General features: G+C 40.8%; 1 protein-coding gene across 2 annotated transcripts in view; it reads left to right on the top strand.

Moving 5' to 3' along the window:
* The window catches only part of TLE1 (TLE family member 1, transcriptional corepressor), an 84,355-nt gene that overhangs the window by 27,836 nt on the left and 36,714 nt on the right, over window positions 1–19,805 (top strand). The window contains exons 5-8 of one of the 2 annotated variants that reach the window (XM_019736681.2): window positions 284–346; window positions 1,905–1,979; window positions 14,193–14,397; window positions 15,127–15,143. In XM_019736681.2, coding sequence (XP_019592240.1) covers window positions 284–346; window positions 1,905–1,979; window positions 14,193–14,397; window positions 15,127–15,143 — 360 coding nt within the window. Of the gene's footprint in view, window positions 1–283; window positions 347–1,904; window positions 2,010–14,192; window positions 14,398–15,126; window positions 15,144–19,805 lie in introns of both variants that reach the window. The other variant, XM_019736679.2, reaches the window with a different exon arrangement.

Below are 19,805 nucleotides of genomic sequence, written 5' to 3'. Positions count from 1 at the left end.
AAATGATCATATAGCCTTACACCATGTAGAGTTTCCAATTCAATTAAACTACTCATTATCTCTTATTTAAGTGAACAATAAAGCGTGCAGTTATGTCTTACTTTGCAAGTGGGATTAATATCTACTGTTTATCTCAAGATAAATATTAGTAACTTAGCCTGGGAAAGCAATTTTATGCCCTCAAGAATGAGGTAGTGGAGGGCTCAAGTGTTGGGTATGAAGTTTTATCTTTCTGCACTGATTATGAAGTATACTAAACATTTATATGGCTTTGTCTTTATAGACTGAAATCGCCAAGAGATTGAATACGATTTGTGCACAAGTCATCCCATTTCTGTCTCAGGAAGTAAGTAAAACTGTTCAGCTGTTAAAGTGCAATTATGTTGCTTCTCTGTTTGCAAATTAGCTAGTTTTAAGATGTTAATTTTATCACAAGGAACAAGTGTGAAGAACATCTGTTCCAGCTGAAGTGTGTAAACCCCCTGCTATTCCATCTAACAGATCTGAGGGCACACTGTAGAAGTGGGGACAATAGCTCAACCCTCAAATTAATTTTTTTCTGTGGAAAACTGCAACATGACTATCAGATATAAAGCTTTTCTTTGAGGAGGCGTATAGGCTTGGTAGCTGCTGATGATTACCGGTGTCCTTTCTCTGGAGATCTTTTCTTAGACTGGCTGTTAAAAATGATCCCAGAAGAGTTGACTTGACCATGGAAGCAGGTATTTCATTTGTACGTGTACAGTGGTTGACTTCCTGCTGTTCATGGAGGGAGTGGAAGCTAATGCTCTTAAAATAAGTGTTTATATTACAGAGTTATGTACACATATAATGATCCACCAGGTCTACCTCCATTTTATTAAGGTAAAAGTCATAGAGGTTTATCCTTAATATCTTGAGGGAGAAAAGCTCTTAAGGAGTAATCTATTGTAATTGACTCAAAACCAGTCTATTCTGGTTTGGCCTTAAAGTTTACCTTACTTTTGGTTACAAGTTCATAAATGCTAAACTGTTCTAAGTGCGTACAGATGCATATATCTTGAGACAGAGTGCAAAGCTTATTGAACTCGGAGCTGGAATGCTGGGTGTCTGTTTAGTTGGCATCTACTGCTCTGTGCTGGATAGTGCCACCTGTGCTGTTAGGGCAGCCTCCGCCAGCGTAACAGCGTAGCATTACTGCATGTTACAATTTAGATTTGTTGGCCTTTTGAGCCCTGTTGTTTGTTAGACTCTAGTAATTGTGGTCTCTGCTATAGTCTCGTGCCTCCCAAGCCAAAGACGTGCTCTGTGTTTGTGAGTGGAGTTGAGAGCTGTGCAGGGCGTTCCCAGCCTGCAGACTAAGAATGGGGTCCTTGCCTTCCCATGTGGAGGGAGAAAAATCTAAAAGACTAAAGAAGGAGAGAAATCCCCCGAGTTTCCAAAAACTAGTGGGTTGGGATTTTTTGACTAGAGAAGTGATCGCAGATTTAATGCTTACGTTTTAAGTATCAAAATGGGCTTTTTAAAATGGCTGCAAGCTTTACCTGCTCAAACTTTTCAGAGTGAACCCCTTCTGCAAACCAAGGTGATCTTCCAAATCCCATACTGTTTATTTTCTAAGACCTCAGGTTACCATTTTTGTTGTCCTTTTCGACTTTCTACCATTTCAAGCCAAATTTTCCCATAAGAAGTGAAGTGGCCACTGCTGTTGGTTATAAATAAGGGAAGAGCACGTTTCTGTTTTCCTTTTCCTGTTGGGCATGTGTTCTGTGAAATAATGTGTGCTCGAGAAACTGCATTTAAGTTCGTATTATACTTCAATGTGCATTGTATGTGGCCTTTGTCTTCTTGTTGTTACGGTGGGAAGGTACAGTGTGAAGTTCTTGGCTGCCTTGCTGACACTTTTTTTCTCATTGTTTTCAAAGCATCAACAACAGGTGGCGCAGGCTGTCGAACGTGCCAAACAGGTGACCATGGCAGAGTTGAATGCCATCATCGGGGTACGTGGCCTACCAGGTCTACCTCCTACAGTGTGTATAACCAGCTTTCATTTCTTATTAATTTGATGGCTTTATCTGTCTGTCTATGTGTAAATATAATACTGTGTAGCTTAAAACTGACCTATTAGATAAGGTTGGGAGGAGGAGGGAGTGTCAGGTATGCTGAGGTGTGTAGGGGAAGAGAGATGAGTATAAGGGACATGACAGCAGAAAAGAAAAGCTTTAGGTTAGAGTTTTAAACTCTTTCCTTATTCTGTCCTGTAACTTTAAATCATAGTAAGGTCAAGACAAGTCTCATCATGACCATTTCATTTGGTTATCTTTGCTTCTGCCTTGTGCTTTCTAGGGTACTAGAACCTATATAACTGCTCTTTCTCTTTCATGTGCCTCTTCCATGAATTTTTAAGTCACACCCCAAAGAAAAGAACACTCTTGCTGTTGAAGCGCAGTGATCATTGTCTGCTCTAGTGCCCTCTAGCCTTCCACCAGCTTTCTGCTCTCCTATGCTGAGTTCAGGGGTGCTCCTCACTGGTGGCTGGCTGTCAATCACAAGTCGTTTGTTCTGCATTAATGAGCCTGGTGAATGGTGTGGTCCTTCCCCTGCATGAGTTCACTCCCTCCACCCCCTACTACAGACTCCAGGATGGTTCTCAGGTTTTCTGCCCTTCCAGATTAAGTGAAAGAAGTAGCTGAAACAAGGGACCATCCTTTCTGATTTTATTCATATGTGAGTGCCTTGAGCGGATTCAAATCACTCATTTATCAATTTATGTTAATTGCTTGTGAGAAGATGCCCTGCTGGTCTTTATAGTTCCCTCAGACACTTTGTAATGATAATTAGACATGCTGCTGTACGGATTAAGAGTGCCATAGTCCAATGACGGCCATAGACAATGGAACCAGTTAATCCATCAGGGTTTAAAATTACATCCCAACTGGAGATGGAGAAAAAAACATAAGAGCCAAGGAGGATTAAAGAATGAGCCTCAGCTTGAAAACTCTCCTTTCATCAGTTTCTCAATTGCAGATCTGCAGTCGGGTTGCCTGTGGTAAGCTATTGGCAGTCAATTAGGTGAAATAAACTGGGAGGGTGACCTTCATTTCCTTTTAATAGCTTTTTCCTCCCTGAAATGGGGAGCTTCAGTGGATTTTCAGCTTAAATTTTATTCAAGCTGCTTTATTACACTTGACAGCTTAGCTCTGTATAAACAATTCTCTCCTCCCTCCCCCCCATCCACGCTCTGCATTTCTCCCCCTTTAGTATCACATTTTTTGACTGTTACTTAGTGGACTCTCTAATCACATTCAACAAAAAACACAATTACATCTGCATTTGTCTGCTGCCTTCTGTACCCTTTTCTTGTGTAATGAATTGCTTTATTTCAGAGATCAAATCAAATATTCACTGGTACTTTTGCATGTACCGTGTTTGATTAGCAAAGACTAATAGTAAATTGTACTTGTAGCTTGAGCACAGAATTTTTTAACCCAAGTGACTGAGGATGGAAAAAGCCTGTTTTGATTAAAGGAAAATGTATGCAAAGTAGTTCTCAAGTACCCAGTTAAACTTTGTGGAACATGTTTGTTTTCTGATGGGCTCTAAATTTTTACATATCATTTCTTGGTAGTAAAACTCATATTTTTCCATTCTCAAAGGCAGCCCCATCCGACACATTAGAAAGGAGGAAATTGTATTAACCAGATGTTTATAGGTCATACTCATTTTGAGAAGAATCAGAAAATAAAAATAGCAGGTCATTTTAGAAGGGAAGATGAATCGCTAATTTTATGAATGGCTTTAGTCCAGGAAACATGTTGTTGAGATTATAAAGGCAGATTAGCTCTGCTAGCTAGCAACAATAACCCAAATCAGTGAATTGGGCCCAGCACAAGACTTCATGCCAATTGCATGTCTTTAGCATACTGGCATGTGTGGTTTTTGTAATTGTAATTTTTGCATCAGTATATTAATTTATGTCAGAAGGCTCTTTTAAAGTTTGTGGTGATCAATAATTATCCCACACCTTAAGTTTCATGCTCTGGCATATGCTTGATTTTTGCTTGAAAGGAATTGCGTGCCTCCTCGAAAATCGAAGTAGCATAAAATTGGGTTGACAATTCAGTGGACCTTTGTACCCCTTCATTGAACATGCAGTGTGTCAACCTGTCTCCCCAGAGGGGAGGAGGCTCCGGGAGGCTGTCTGTTCTTACAAGCAGCAGCTGTGCACAGAGTAAATGCAGCCCGGTTTGATAGCAGCTGTCAGTATTGTTCAGGGACCAACTTAGGGTAAAGAACAATGGGAGAGGCCACGTTCTTCGTCTGCATCGACTTTCAGGCTAAGAAAAGAAATAGTAATTTAACGGTTTAGACATCTATTACAAGTGTGAAAGATCATGAAAGAGTACCCTTTAAAATGCAAATGAGCTGAAACATTCTCATTCCCTTTAAGGTACAATCAAGGAGCTTACTGCTTGCTTGACAGGGCTGCAGATAATTCTCTTTAGCAAACCTGGAAGAAGTTAAATCTTCTCAAGGGCACTAAGCTTCTGGGTAAACGCAGGTTGTGTCCTGGGACCGTGGATGCTCTGTTAGGAGGAAGAGAGAGGTTATGTTTTTTTCCATTTGTGTTGAGTGAATTAATGGTGCCCATTTCTTATCAGCATAAAAAACTTAGTTCTCATATCTGATGGAAAGCTGAATTATAAATCTTTTCCATCATAGCACCTGCCTTCAACTTTCATGGATTACTGGTATGTAAGAAAAAATAAGTTTCTTAGATTGTTGATATTTGGAGACACTATTGAAATGTTTTTGTTTTACAATTTTTAACAGCTTTCATTGATAGCAAATTTGATAATTGGCAGAATAATAACTGCAGCCCTACTTTTTGAATTTTGGTTTTCATTTGTTCTTTTGCCATTAAACGTGTTATGTTCTTGCAACAATAGAAAGAGTATTTAATAAGGCGGAGATCTTAATAGGCACAGGGTTTGTTTGTTTTGACACACAACTCGTGCTTTGGAAAACAAGTTTATTAGGTGAAGGGAACTTGGTCATTTGAGATTTTGACTTTTTTACATCAGAATAGTCTCCACAATTTAAGCATCCCTCAAAGACTTTTTTATTTATTTGGAATTCAGTTTAAAAGGCTCAAAATGAAATAGATTAGTTAATGATGTAACACTGTATTTGTGGGATAGTTCATGGCTACCTGTAGGCAGAGGAAATTGACAGCAGGGACTCTTCAGGATCATTGCCCACTGTTCTGTTTGGGGAGTTGGGAATTAAGAGCTCTCTCTACCTGCATTGATCCTAAATAATCAATTTTAGTTTAATTTGGAATTCCAAATAACTAACGTTATCTTTTAATCAGGTTTCCATGACATAATTAATAGATACTACGGTATAGGCATAGGCTTAGGTACCTACATATCTGCACGTACAGGTTTCTTTTTGAATTCAGGTATAATTTATATGTAGTGAAATGCACAGATCTTACATGTACAGTCTGAACCCTTTGGTGCCTGAAGGACCCCTGTAACCACACTCCTCCTCTCAGGGTGCAGATTGTTTCCTTCATCCCAGGAAGTTCCCCTGTCCTCAGCCAGTTTTCCCCCACCTCCTCAGGAAAAATGGTTGGTTTTTGATTAAAAAGTGAAAAAGAGCAGAGTGTGATTTTCTTTTTTAAAGAAAACAGTTGCATAAGTTGTATATCTGTTTCTAACCAAGTGTTTGCTACCCAACTTTGTGGTGCTGTGTGCTCATCTTTCTAATAGCATTTTTGTATTGCGTAACCTAGGGCATCGTGTGGGCCGAGAATCAGATGGACTTGAGTAGGACACTTGGCACTGCCACTTTTTAGGTTTGTGACCTCGGACAACCAGTTCACTTCCATCACTATCCCTGTTGAGTGGGGGTTGTCCTTCCCAGACCACAGAATGCTAGATTATGGTAGCCGCCTCAATGCTAACTGCTTGGTGTAAGAAAATTTGAGCAGTTTTCCATAGCAAATGCCTGTGAACTTCAGGAACTCAAAAAATTGGGGGTTAATGTAGGCACCCTTGTTTTTCTTTCCTGATTTATTTGGAGATCGTCTGACTTATTTCTGTGAATGTAACTTCTGTCAAGGCCCGTGGGGCTCAGGTTTGGGGCTCCAGTTACTAGTCCGAGTCGTATATTCCTACTGCATAGGGAAGTTTGTAATTCTCTATCCTTTAAAACAATTTAGTATGGAGTAAAAGAAGTGTAAGTTATTTTGGGATGTCCGGCTATGCATGTTTGTGTAGGGAATGGCTGTGAACACAGCTCCTGATGTGTCTGTAGCAGCAGCCTTTCTGGCTGTAAGAGATTGAGTTGTAGACCTAAAGGGCTCCCCATTGTTGCACGAGATGATTGGTTTAAGGATTAGCAAAATGTTGGATTATTTTTCTTCTCTGGCTGTAGCTGTCAGCTGTCTATAGGATTTCAGTGTGTGAAGTTTAAGAGGGTGAGGTTAGCCTCTTATTCTTGTGAGTATGCAGTTAATCCCTGGAAAGCCCATCAATAACCCAGCTGCAAGTTTCTTTATAAAACAAATTCACGCTAGGAGAATCATGCATAACTTGCTACCAAGAAGAGAAAACGAAATGGCTACAACAAACATAGATCTTCTAGCTCTGCTAACTTATATTTAATGACATACCCTCCACTTAAATTCCAGTATTCCAGTCGTTTTATTAATTTTCAAAAGAGAAGGAGCAGTATTGCAAAAAAGTTTTTTATGCATCTTCTCCTTCTTTGGTTCAAGTTAGTTTTTTTTTTAGAGTACAGCTGGGTATCTCTCTGACAAATTCAGGGCTTGGTTTCAATGTCTCGAAGTTCTTCTGAACAGTTAGAGTGCTTTTTAGTTATTAGAACACTATTTGAAGTATTGTTTCCTTTTTTAATTCCCCACCTATTTTCATATGATTTGTACTTGATTTCTTGGAAAAAGCATGCTATTGACCCCCTTTCAGAGTAGAGAGAGTAGAGCACCCCGTTTTATGAGATACATCTATTCATTTTCTTAAAAAAATTGATACATAATTTACATGCCATGAAATTCACCCTTTTAAAGCATATAACTCAGTGATTTTTAGTATATTCACAAACTTGTCCAACCATCACCACTACCTAATTCTAGAACATTTGTAACACTGCAGAAACAAATTCCACATCTCCGTTAGCAGTCAGTCTTATTGCCCCACCTCTCCTCAGCCTCTGCAACCCACCAGTCTTTTGGTCTGGATTTGTCTATTCTGAACGTTTCGCATAACTGGAATCATATATGTGGCCTTTTGTGCCTGGCTGCTTTCACTTAGCATAATGTTTTCAAGGTTTATTCATGTTGTAGCATGTACTTTGATCCTTTTTGTTGATGAATAATATTCCATTGTATCAATACACCTTAATTCACTCGTCAGTTGATGGACATTTAGGTTGTTTTCACCTCTTGGCTATTTATGAATAATGCTGCTATGAACATTTGTGTACAAGTTTTTATGGGGCCATGTTTTATCTTGGGTCTATAGCTACTAGGAGTGGAATTGCCAGGTCAAATGGTAACTCCGTGTTTAACTTTTTCAATTTTTAAAAAATTATTTTTTAAATTGGGGAATATTGGGGAACAGTGTGTTTTTTCAGGACCCATCAGCTCCAAGTCCAGTCGTTGCCCTTCAATCTAGTTGTGGAGGACGCAGCTCAGCTCCAAGTCCAGTCACTGTTTTCAATCTTTAGTTGCAGGGAGTGCAGCCCACCATCCCAGTCCACCATGCCAGTGGGAATTGAACTGGCAACCTTGTTGAGAGCTTGCGCTCTATTCAGCTGAGCCATCCGGCCGCCCCATTGGCAGCTCAGCGGCAGCTCGTTGTCTTCAATCTAGTTGTGGAGGGCATAGCTCATTGGCCACGTGGGACTCGAACCAGCGACCCTGTTGTTAAGAGCTCATGCTCTAACCAACTGAGCCATCCCGCCGCCCCCTGTGTAACTTTTTGAGCAACGGCCAGGCTGTTTTCCAAAGTAGTGGATGAGAATTCCAATTTCTCTACATCTTCTCCAACACTTGTTGTTTCATCTTTTCAATTCTAGCCATCCTAGTGGGTATGACGTGGTATCTCATTTGTGGTTTTGATTTGCATGTCCCTGATGGCTAATGATATTGAGCATCTTTTCATCAAAACTGTATGTGGTTTTAGAAGTGTAACTACCTAAATAAACATTTTTAAAATTTATGCTAATTTAGGCCTGTAAGTCCCGGGGCTCTCTGGTGACTGTCAACAACTGTAACAGTCATCCAGGGCCGGGCAGGTGGGATGAGCAAGTCCGTGATGACATAGGCTGAAGTGCCCTGTGTGGATTAGCTGAAGTGCAGAAAGAAGAAAGAAGAGTTCAGATCCTTTTCAGAATTTTAGGCCTTCCTCCTACTGGCCTTTAGTTTTTTTCTCTCTGTCATTCTCTGTGTACTCCAGCATTGAGATGGGGCCTTTCAATGGATCGCTGTTGTTGTTTAATTGTCTTCAAGTGGCTTGAGAATTCTTGGCCCCAGGAAGCAGTTTCTGCCTGTTTATCACCCTTTCCCCTCTTCACGGGAGAGGCCATTCATATAATGGGAGGTTTTCAGATAACTCCTGGAGTAGTGTCCTTGATTTTTCTGCTGCCACACAGCTGTTTCCCACTTTTCCCACTTGTTTACTGTAGCATACCAATTTTCTTTTTCTGCACTCTCCCAAGATAAGAACTGAGTGTTTTAAAGAACAGGGAAATAGCAGAAATCAAGTAAGAGTGATTTGGAAAGAACTGTCAACAAATGCTACTTTCACATTTTTCCGCTTTAAACATGTTTAAATACCAAGTGCTATAAATGCCACTTACTGTCACGCTTTTAGCATTAGAGATGCTATTTTGGGCATGGCTTTAGTTCTGGTTGGGTTGTTTGTGATCTGTGTGACATAGTTTTCTCTGAGGTTATAAATGGGGTGAAAGTTCAGAAATTCAAGTTGATTCAGTGGTTGATGAAAAGGAACTTAGCATCCAGTCAGGGTGAGGTGGGCACGGGCCTTCACTTTCATTCTAGGTGCCCTTTCCAGTTGTAGAGGCAGAGCTCTGTGGTGATGAAACACATGCTACACCTGTTTTAGAAACAAAAATGTAGAAACACTACAGTATTACGTTAAAGCTCTGAATGTAAACAGCAAAAGTCAGTTTTATTATGGTAACATAATTGATCCAGGCTGCACTAGGTAGAATGTGAATTAACATTCTAAATGCGTGGCTGTTGTTTGACATGGATGAGGTTACTTTATTCCTTGTGGGTTTTCGGTATCATTAACTCAGAGTTTGCTGTTTGTTTTATTAATACTTGTCTCACTCCCAGCCTATTCACATTGTTTAGGTAAGAGCAAGTACATTCATCTTATTCTCCAGGCTAAACCTGTCCATAATCACCTCTGAGGCACCAGAACACCAATATGTAAAAGTTCCCAGCATAGGTCTTTCCAAATTTTTTTACACAATGTGAAGTTTTTGTTTTATTTTGAGATTGTTAGTAGAGTCAGATCTAGGAAGCAGATGCCCCCTGTCCGCCCCCCCCCCCTTTCTTTTGAGTGTGACAATGTACTCGATGGTGATGTGATGAAGGGACAGTGAACAATTGAATGTTGAAAAGTTTTATTCCCCCCGCCCCCCTTTCTGCCTCTCTCCCACCCTTGTTTCTCAATCTAGTTGTGTAGGACACAGCTCCCTGGCCCATGCTGGTATGAGCCTTGCGCTCCCCCGGCTGAGGCAGTCGGTTGCCGGTTGGCTGCTCACAGCAGCTCACGGCAGCTCTCACCGGCATCTGGCCACTCACAATGGCTGTCAGCCACTCACACTGGCCACTGGCTGCTCATGGCGGCACATGGTAGCCCACAGCAGCCTGCAGCAGCTCATGCCAACCTCTGGCTGCTCATGGCAGCGCAGCTCCAAGGAGAGCCGTTGTCTACAATCTTAATGTAGAGGGCGCAGCTCACTGGCACATGTGGGAATCGAACCAGTGACCTCGGTGTTAGGAGCAGGGCGCTCCAACCACCTGAGCCACAACGCAGGCCTGTTATTTATTTTTTAAGCAACAATTTGGCAAGTCCCTAGCATTCAGGAGCATGAATTTTAATGTAATGGAACAGAATTCCAGCTTAGATCTAGACCAGAATTTCTCAACCTAAGCACTATTAACATTTGGGGCTCAATAATTCTCTGTGGCAGGGGGCTGTCCTGTGCTTTATAGGATGTTTAACTGCATCCCTGGCTTCTCCCACTAGATACCAGTAGAATTCTAACCCTTTTATCCCCAGTTGTGACAACGATAAATGCCTATAGACGTGGCCAAATGTCCTTGGGGTGGGAAAAGGGGTGTGTGTGTGTCAAAATTGCTCTGTTTGAGAACCTTCTGGTCTAGTTTGATAGCCTGAGTAACCAACTGTATTTCTAAAAACTACCATTGCTCATTAAAAATGCCTTTTCTGATAGCTTTGTATAAACTGTTTTGCTTGTGTGTTCTGTGCTGTATAAATCTAAAAGCATTAACTTAAGAAAAAAAGTTTACTAATTAGTGTAAGCTAATGAATGGATAGACAGTTGAATTATCCCACCCTTGCTGTCTTGTTGAGAAAGATTTCATAGTTTCCCATGACATTTTCAAGTTTGGGTCTATAGAGGACTGATGCATGTAAACTCCTCTAATTGGCAGAGGCATTAGGGTTTTTTAGGTTTTGCTGGCCATATAGCAATGTCAGTATCACTTTTTTTCTAAAATATATATTTTAAGTAGCATTCATGTTTTTTTTATTTTTGTTTTTTTTTTCCTTTTGGTAAAGGTGATGGATACTAGATTGTCTGTCTCAGGTAAGCCTTGTGGAGAAAAACTGTTCTTCCAAGGACACATGGGGCAGGTGGGCTGCTCTTTTGGAGTTAATTGTTTCACTCTCCAGGATGTGGGCCCTCTATTCATTTCCATAAATACTTTATCTTTGAAATGACACTTCTTACCCTTAAGCATCTTCTGCTGAGAGAAGCCAGAGCTCCCTCTGTTTAGGCTTGATTCTTTATAAGCTTCCTTGGAAGAGAGCTGGAACAGATAGCGTCCTTTTTCAGATAACAGGGACAGAGAATCCGAAAGCTGGGGCTAGAGAGTTGGCACTCTTGAGTTGTAAACCTAAGAACAAATTCCCATCTGTGACTGCTACTTCCGCATGGTGCAAATGGGTTTATATCTCTGGGTAAATGTCCAGTGGTGAGTTTGCAGTATTGCATGCCCTTGAGCTTCTCGTTACCTCGGAAGAGAAACGTGAGATCTCTGGTGGAGCAAGAAGTCACCCTCTTCTTTCCCCTTGCTTGGGACTGCTCCTTCTGTACCTCCTTATGAGCATGACGGGGCTGCTGCCGTCCCAAGAGAAATTCTGTTCTAAGGAACAAAGCTTTGCAGTCATCGTTCTGGCTGTGAGTCCCGTTGCAAACCACCCTCATCTGTGAAGTGGTAGTCATGATGCCCACCTTCCCTGCCTCAAGTGTGTTCTGAGCTGAGGCCAAGATACTGGATATTAAAACACATATTATCTGGGAGCTGTACATGGCAGGATAAAGAAGTAGAATGAGACAGCAGTATCCTTATTTCTGTTTTGAAAGGGTTTCGCTTTGGAAAAAAATAGAACTTTTCAAGATGGCCAAGCTGTGGGCGGAGGAACCCAGTTGCCTTTAATAATGAACAGTGAGCTATTTCTTGAAGGGGAAGCTTAGAGCACGGCAGAGGTGGAGTTATTCACGGACGGATAGGCTCTTGGATCTCCCCACTGATGGTATCAGCCTGAATGTTGGGTTTCCCCGGGCGGTCTGCTTCACAGCTGCCGCAAAGCCCCTTGGTAAATCTCTCTTTTCAGTAACATATCAGAGTATGCTTTCCAGTTCATCTTTCTAACAACTAACTTAAATTTGGCAGAAAATCCACTTCCTTCTTGAGTATCCAAATGTTGCCTTTGCTCTGACATAAAACCCCAACCCTGATGTTGCCTTTCACTGACTTGATTCTGGATTTTTGGGGGAGCAGGGGCGTGCAGGGAGCGGTGATAGGGTAGTGACCTCAACCCTGTAGTTAATGCCTTTCCCTCTGCTGAGCCTCTCTCATCTTTTAGTCAGTGCCGTGCTTAATTACCCTGTTGCACTCACTTGTGTATGCATCACTGCATTTCCCTCCCAGAAGCCGGACATAGCTCTTACTCTCCAAGTAATGATAGTAATTGCTGGTAGGGCAGACCTGGTCCTCATCCTTCTCCGAGCACATTTCTTATGGCAGGTGTCTAGTTCCTAATTAAGTGCTAATGAGCATGCCTAGTGGACCGTGACTCTGCTGCCAGCTTCTTCAGTTTTATGTCTTGCGATTGCCGAGCTCTTAAAAGGTGACAGAGCAAGAATTAGTGTCTTCGGGATGACATGAAGGTGATTTTCTGCGTAAAGAAATTGTTACTATGATCTCAAATGGCAAATGAGTAGTTTTATAAATACTTTCCGAGAACACTATTAGTGCTGCCCACTTGGACCTCGCCCCCTTTTCCAATTTCCCTCTAATTAGAACTGGAAGTTTAAAGAGAACATTGGCCCTGACAGGTTTTTTTAAAACATGCTAGTAGTGGTTGAAGATTTACCATAAAATGATTGTAGACACCAATTTCTACTTTTAAGATGCTGTTTTGTCTTGCTCTTGAGGGTGGGAAGCATGTTTAGGAGTCAATTAAAAATCAGTGGTCTTGGTGGAAATTACTGAAGACCTGGCATGAAGATTTAATATATTCAGTACACGCAAGGGGGTAATAAATAAAATGAGTAATTGAGTCCCAGGGAAGTGAGCACAAATCAGAATCTTAAGAATTTCCTAACATTACACCTTAAAAATTGAGCTTTAATCGTTTTTACTGTCTCATCAAAAACGACTTTTGTGTTGGACAGCTGAAATGTGGCCAGATTTATGGTAGAAGGGCCATTTCTTGGCTACTTTCTCATTCCCTACAACATGCTCTTAAATATAACATATGAGAGCACCGATACTTTTCAATGTGAACAGATCTGTAATCTCTGGAATGGGTTAAGCAATAGAGGAAAGGCATTTGGGAATGGGGACCTGGGTCACTGTGGTGGTGCCTCACAGGACTAGTGGGCGTGTGTTCCCGTCAAGGTTCCTGGCCTCAATGGGTCTTAATGTGTTTCCTCTGTGCCATTGAAAGGCTGGGTTTGGGGCATAGAACTCGGAGAAAGAACGGATAAACAAAGCTTCACCTTAGCTAAGGTTTCTTCCCACTCTCCCGTGTGTGGCCCCCGGAGGCTCCCCACTGTATGTGACGGTGCAGTGGTACTGGAGCGCAGCCCTGCGGCTCGTTCCTCCATGGACTCCTCCCGCCCCCCTGCTGGGGAACCTCGGCAGTTTTCTCAACACTTCGAGCCTTGGTTCCTTCTGAGAAATGGGAATATCAGTACCTCCTAACAGCTCTGTGAGGGCTTAGTGAGAGATGGACACACAGTGCCTGGGGGTGGGATGCGTAAGGGATGTTGGTTCTTCCTGCTTTCTGAGTTCTGTGAATTAAAGATAATACTTTGGCTTTGTTTCATCATCATACCATTGTGGCAAGTTAACGCAAGAATGCTGGGGTGAAATGGAGTCACCTAATAACTGGTGACTACTCAGGCCTGTCGTTACTGTATTATCGGATGCATATCCACGACTTTAACCTTTCTGAAAACAGGATGAGTCTTAAATCTAAAAACCTATGGCATCCTAGATTCAGTGGCACACTGGGTTTCATCCCTGGGGGCACTTAGCGGTGGAACTAACATGTGAGTTGCCTACTAAGCCAGGCTTGCTGATGATAAGCAGCTGTGCTCTCGGGGGCTGCGTTGTGCCGGAAAGTGACAGTGTAGATCTGAAGATTATATTTGGGAAAGATTGTGTCTTATCAGGTAACTGAGTAGTTGAAATCTTTTGATGAAAGTGCTAATCACATTTTTCCCCTTTTCCCTCCCTCTCTCTTCCCTTTTTGCTCCCTTCACGTGTGTCAAACCTGTTGTTTCCTCCATCCTCTCATGTCACCTGTGTTTCCCCCACCCCCATGCCACCGCTACTGCCACCACCACCTCCTCCTCTTCTTCCTCCTGCCCTCTTTCACCACCACCAACAGCAGCAGCAGTTGCAAGCTCAGCATCTGTCTCATGGCCACGGACCCCCAGTGCCCCTAACGCCTCACCCTTCAGGACTGCAGCCTCCTGGAATCCCGCCCCTGGGCGGCAGCGCCGGCCTCCTGGCGCTGTCTAGTGCCCTGAGTGGGCAGTCTCACTTGGCAATGAAAGACGACAAGAAGCACCACGAGGCAGAGCACCACAGAGGTGAGCGGCCGGGCAAGCCGGACTAGGACTGTGTCCTCGCACTCACGCAGTGCTGCAGACTTGTGCGCTGCTGCACAGAGCCCCACCCAGACAGGAGCAAGCAGTGAGCTGAGAGGAGCGGGCGCAGAGCTTGGCCACTGACACACAGTTCAGCCTGGAGCTTCTCTGGGTTTAACTTGGGCATCTGTAGATTTCCCAGTCGCTTTAGATGGCAGGCATCTTGACATCTTGGCAACTGCCTAGTTAATGCCAGTGGCCTGTACCATATTATGGAAAACTGTTAACTGCTTAATTGGGTAATTTTCAAAGAAAGTAATGTTGTTAAATGGGGCGAAATAAGAAGTTAAATTTGAAAGTGAATGTGTTCAAATGAGAGGTTTGATAATTGCATCTGTTACTACTTAGTTTCATAGGCTTTAATTCTAGTATGCGTTAAACATTGGGCAAAATTGCACTTGACTAATTTTTTGAAGAAAAGTAATTTATTCTGTCAAGAAATAAAAAAATAGGCTTTGTGTATGGTTAAACTGTAAATCTTATGTTTACAAAATACTGTAATTTTCAGGAAATCACTGTATTAGGAATGTGCAATGACTTATATAAATAAAAGCCATTTTTAAAACTGTTTGGGGCTTGTGTTCTAATTATTCCCCCCTTTTTTTTATTTCTGTTCTTGCCTCTGTGTCTGAACGGGCATGTCTGTGCGTTTCTTGGTAACCTCGGGAGCAGACAGAGAACCGGGCACAGTAAGTACTCTCCCGCCTGCTGCACGCAACACACCCCTTCCTGCAGCGCGTCCCAAGCTGTCTTTCTTTAAACACAGGCACAGACGCACATATTCATCCCGTCTCAGTGACCTGGTTTTTCTTTAAACTTAAAAAAAACAAAAAAGACTATCCTCCTCACCCCTGTCTTTTTAATAAAAGTTTTGTTAGATGAGAGCGACATGATTTGGGGGCAAAGCTGTTTGCTATGATCTGTATGTGCCTCAGACCCACTTGAAAAACACATTTGCTGTTGCATTCTGAGTCCAGGTTGCCTGTAGTTTAAAAGAGTAGTCATATTTATCTTAAAATCGGTTTTATAGGCAAGAGGTCACAATCCATATGTGAAATTGGTTAGTAATGTGGTTTTTCTACCTGAACCATTCATTATCCTCTGTGAATGCATCTTAGTTGCTAGGTTTCCATGTCTAGTTTTCTTTTCATAATTGTCCTTGCAGTGTGAACTCGAACTTAAATTTATTTTAGACCAAAGAACTGAACATCTGAGCAAGCTCTTAAAAACAAGGAAATTTAGTGGATGGGGGTTCTGTGCTTAGAGAGGCCTTCTTTCACCTGCCTAAATCTTACCCATTTTACATAATGCACACTTGATCTGTACATGTATCTGCCAGTTAGCTGTGGGGAGATTTGTATCTAAAATGCATCTCTCAAATGTTGTGGAGCAAATAAAGTGAGAAATTGGCCCCTTTTCAGCAATAATAACCTACAGTTTTTGCCTCCTTCCCTCCTTTCTTTCTAAACAAGGCAATGTTTTGGCCATCTTAAATCTAACTATGGTTGAAAAATGGAATAGTGAACTTTTAAATCATTTTTACATTTTTTTGTTATGAGTTTGGGGGGAAGATATTTAAATCGTTTTCAGTTTAAAATGTTCAGATTTTAGATTTTTATTTTTCCCCTCTCGTGTACAAGAGTAGCTACTCTAAAAACAATACTGAGACAGGATGTGTTTAGGGGAATGGGGTGCTGGTGAAAGGATGGGGTAGGTAGGTTTAAAATTCCGGTACTACAACTCTTCTCTGGAAAATGTTGGGGGGAGATAAAATGATAGCTAGGGAATAAAATATCCACTACTTCTAAAGTATAAACCTAAGTAAACCGACTTTGATTTATGGAGGTGACCTTTATGTTTTGCTGTTTCAAGTGTCCCTATAGATTGTCATCTTTTCTGCTATGTTCATTCAATAGAGTGTCAAATTAAAAACTTTAATCCTGGACCAGAGAACAGATGGCAGAGGATGTTGGGTGAGCCCATGTCCTTTAGTCTGCTCCGTGCATTAATTTATTGAACTTATTCTAGGTTTTGGACTTTCATTTAACTTTTTGTTCTCAGTACTCTTGTTTCACCTTAAATCACACTATATTCATTTGTTGTTTACTGTATGAAAGGTAATAATATAGGAAATGCATGTGTAGTTAGAGATATGTAGGCACATATATCACAAGCCCTTTCTCAAAGAACTGAGGAGAAGCAATCAATATATTAAACTAAAAGATAGACTGTAGAAAGTTTCAGCAAAAATTCTTGATAGTTGTGGAAGGGGTACTATTGTATGCACCTCTATGAAATGCCAGTGACAGGAGGGGTAGAAGTTTGCATGCTTCAGCTAATAGACGCACCTCTGTATTTCTGAGTGTGTATAATAACCTCCTGTTTGTATTTTACCTCCGATTTGTATTTTTGGGTGAAAAATGTAAGCAAGAACTTAATTCATTAGGGAAGTGAGTTCTTGAATTTCAGGCAGCTGTAGATTGTTTCTAAGTCCACAAGTTGAGTGAGTTAGCAGTCGGTGAACTTTCAAGTCAAAATGTGGATGCACTGCGTAAAGCATTCTATAAAATAATATAAAAAATGGTTACTTAATGTGTTACTTGTATGCTTCCTTTCTCACATCAAATTTTGGACAAGTCTCAATGATAATTTCAGTGAGTGTTTTCAGAATAAGTATATATATTCTTTTTCTTGCCTAATTATTACAGAAAACTCTTGGTGATGATGATATAAAGTGGGAAAACTACACTAATTTGTAACAAACACTTAATTCAGTCTAGAGAGGAATTGTTCACTGTCCACGTAAGTGGGATTTTCTACCAGTTATATAAAATTAAGTAGCTCTTCAAACTTTGTGTAAAATTGAAATAAGAAGCAATAGTTAATAAGATAGTATGTACTATTAGTGCCTAAAATATTATAGTACTTAATCTCTTTAATAAAATGGTTTGAATTATGAAGTCAGATTTTTACTTGGCAGATAAAGTCACTTGATTGTAATGCTGCTTTTGTAGTGGCGAGAGTGTCTTTCTTTATCTTAGACATTTGCAAATGTCATTAATGCCTGGTATAACAGAGGATAGCTGGATTCTCATCACCTTCAGCATTCTTTCTGTTGCGAAACATTATTTTGGTTAAAGTATAGGAAGAAAGTCAGTCCTCAAAGAGATATGTTAGGGTCTCTGGGAATGTCAGGAGTCTTCGGAGCAAACTCTTTAAGAACACTAAGGAGATCTGAAAAATTCCACAATAGTGTATGGTCTTATATTTTCCTGCTCTTCTTTCTGTATTGAACAAATATTAGTTATATCAGTGCAAAACCCAGGGAATCATACAGATCGAGAGGGAATGTCAATGTGTATGGATTTTTGTCTGTGAGTCCAAAACTAGTTGGTTCATAGGTTGTATTTGTTTATTTTTATTGACAAAATTATTCCACTTGATAGTTTAAGGTTCTATGGTTGGAAAACAAGTGAGCCTTAATGTAATCTGTTTTAATGTAAAACCCAGGAAATGAAAGCACTAAGAACAGAGTTGAAAGTATAGACACTGTTTTTAAAGTTTCTTTTTCTGAACGAGATGAATGATAGCTAGTAACTTCGAAGAGGTTTATTTTGCTGTATGGCTGTTGTTTTAAAATTAAGATTTGGCTACTATTTTTCTAATTTGCCAAAACTTGGTTGTTGTTTTTAGCATAAACCTACTATCAGAATGATACTGTTAAGGAAAGAAATATGAAACGACCTAACAAAGGCTTTTATTTCTTCAGTGGTAATAAAAAGCTTTAGATATTTTAGTTAAAGATGAATTGCATTAAATTTTGGCTGAAGGGACTATCATTTAAATAAGTCTACTTGAAAGACCTGGAATTCGAGTATTGACAAAGAGTTGTATGGCTTTTAGCAAAATAGAGAATGTGTGTTTAAATACTTATTTGTTTAACAGATACTTATTGAGCACTTACTATGTGCCAAGCACTGCTTGAAGGACTACATATACTTGTTGCCATTTTACAGTGATGTCTTTTAATAGCACAGTCAAATATTTGTTGAATGAAAAGCACTGAACTACCTAACCCATGGAATATGTGGAAAAAGGAGGAGACGAGAGGGGTGGTATTTGGGAGAGACTCCTGGTCTGTGGACTTAGGCCAGGTTCAGAGATGGGCCTCAGAAGTTTCTTGAACCGTCTAAAAATTGTATGCGGAGTGCTCTTTTGCATAATTCTGGGGAGAGAGAACTTTTCTAAAAAGGGGTTCCTGGTCCAGAGAAGTTTAAGTACAATTCATCTACATTAGAGGTCCTAACAGTACTATTACCATCATTTTATCAGAAAGACACCAAGCTCAACGAGCTTGGGTGCCTCTGCTTATGTATTTACGTAGTTAATGGTGGTCGAGAATTAGCTTGTGTCCCTCTGAGGGACCATGTTGTCACTCCTGTAATTGACTTCTAAAATTATCGGGTTCATATTTAGAACTTACTTAAAAGCAGTTATGAAAACCATCACTGCACTTAATATAAGGTGGTGTCTTTTCTCCAGCTGTTCTTCTTCTTGACTGGTTAATTGGCAGAGGGAGAACAGGACCACTCATCACTTTTTCTCAAGACAACACAGTACTAGAGAGGGCAAGGAGGAAATAGAAGGCTTGCTTTGGAGAATACTTTATTGTTGGTCTTTTTGTAAAATTTTATTTTTTGAATATCACATTGGTTCCAAGTGGCTCTTTAGGACTGTGGCAGCTGAGGGGTGGTGGTGATAGAAAAAACACCTGTTTTGGACAGAGGCAGACCCCAGAGGAATTCTGGCTGCACAGGTAAGGTTTATCATCCTTTGCAGCCTTCCCCTAGCCTCACCGACAAAGCGCCGGTGGTGGCTAAGGGTTTAGGAACCACAAGCAGGAAGTCATCAGACATAACATAGCAAGCCTTTAGGAATGTCTCCCCTGAGTACCTGCTCGCATAATAATAAATGCTTTATTAGTCATGCCCAACGAAGTTACTTGTGGTTTCCTTTCCTTTTTAAAATACAACGAGTGAGGCAGTCATAGAAATTAGGGCCCAGGTGACAGGCTGGCAGTTTACTGATGTTTTTTTAGGATGTTGGGACCATGAAACTGATCTCAGCTTCTTATGAACATGATCAGCCTCATGATAATCAAATTCGTCAAATGTAGATGGGATGTAGGAGGAGGTATATTCGTCTAAACATTCATGACTTTATTTTGACCTGACACATGTCAAGGAATTGTCTGGAAATAAAGGAGAAAACTGAGTCATCTGAAGTTTTCAATATTTAGGCACAGTGGAAAACACTAAGTTTTTTTAAGCTGGTGCCTCAGCAGATTTTCC

Source organism: Rhinolophus sinicus, linkage group LG04 (genome assembly GCF_036562045.2).
Source record: "Rhinolophus sinicus isolate RSC01 linkage group LG04, ASM3656204v1, whole genome shotgun sequence".
Taxonomy (NCBI): domain Eukaryota; kingdom Metazoa; phylum Chordata; class Mammalia; order Chiroptera; family Rhinolophidae; genus Rhinolophus; species Rhinolophus sinicus.
The sequence above is the reverse complement of the archived record's forward strand: the minus strand, read 5'-3'. Positions and strand labels throughout refer to the sequence as shown.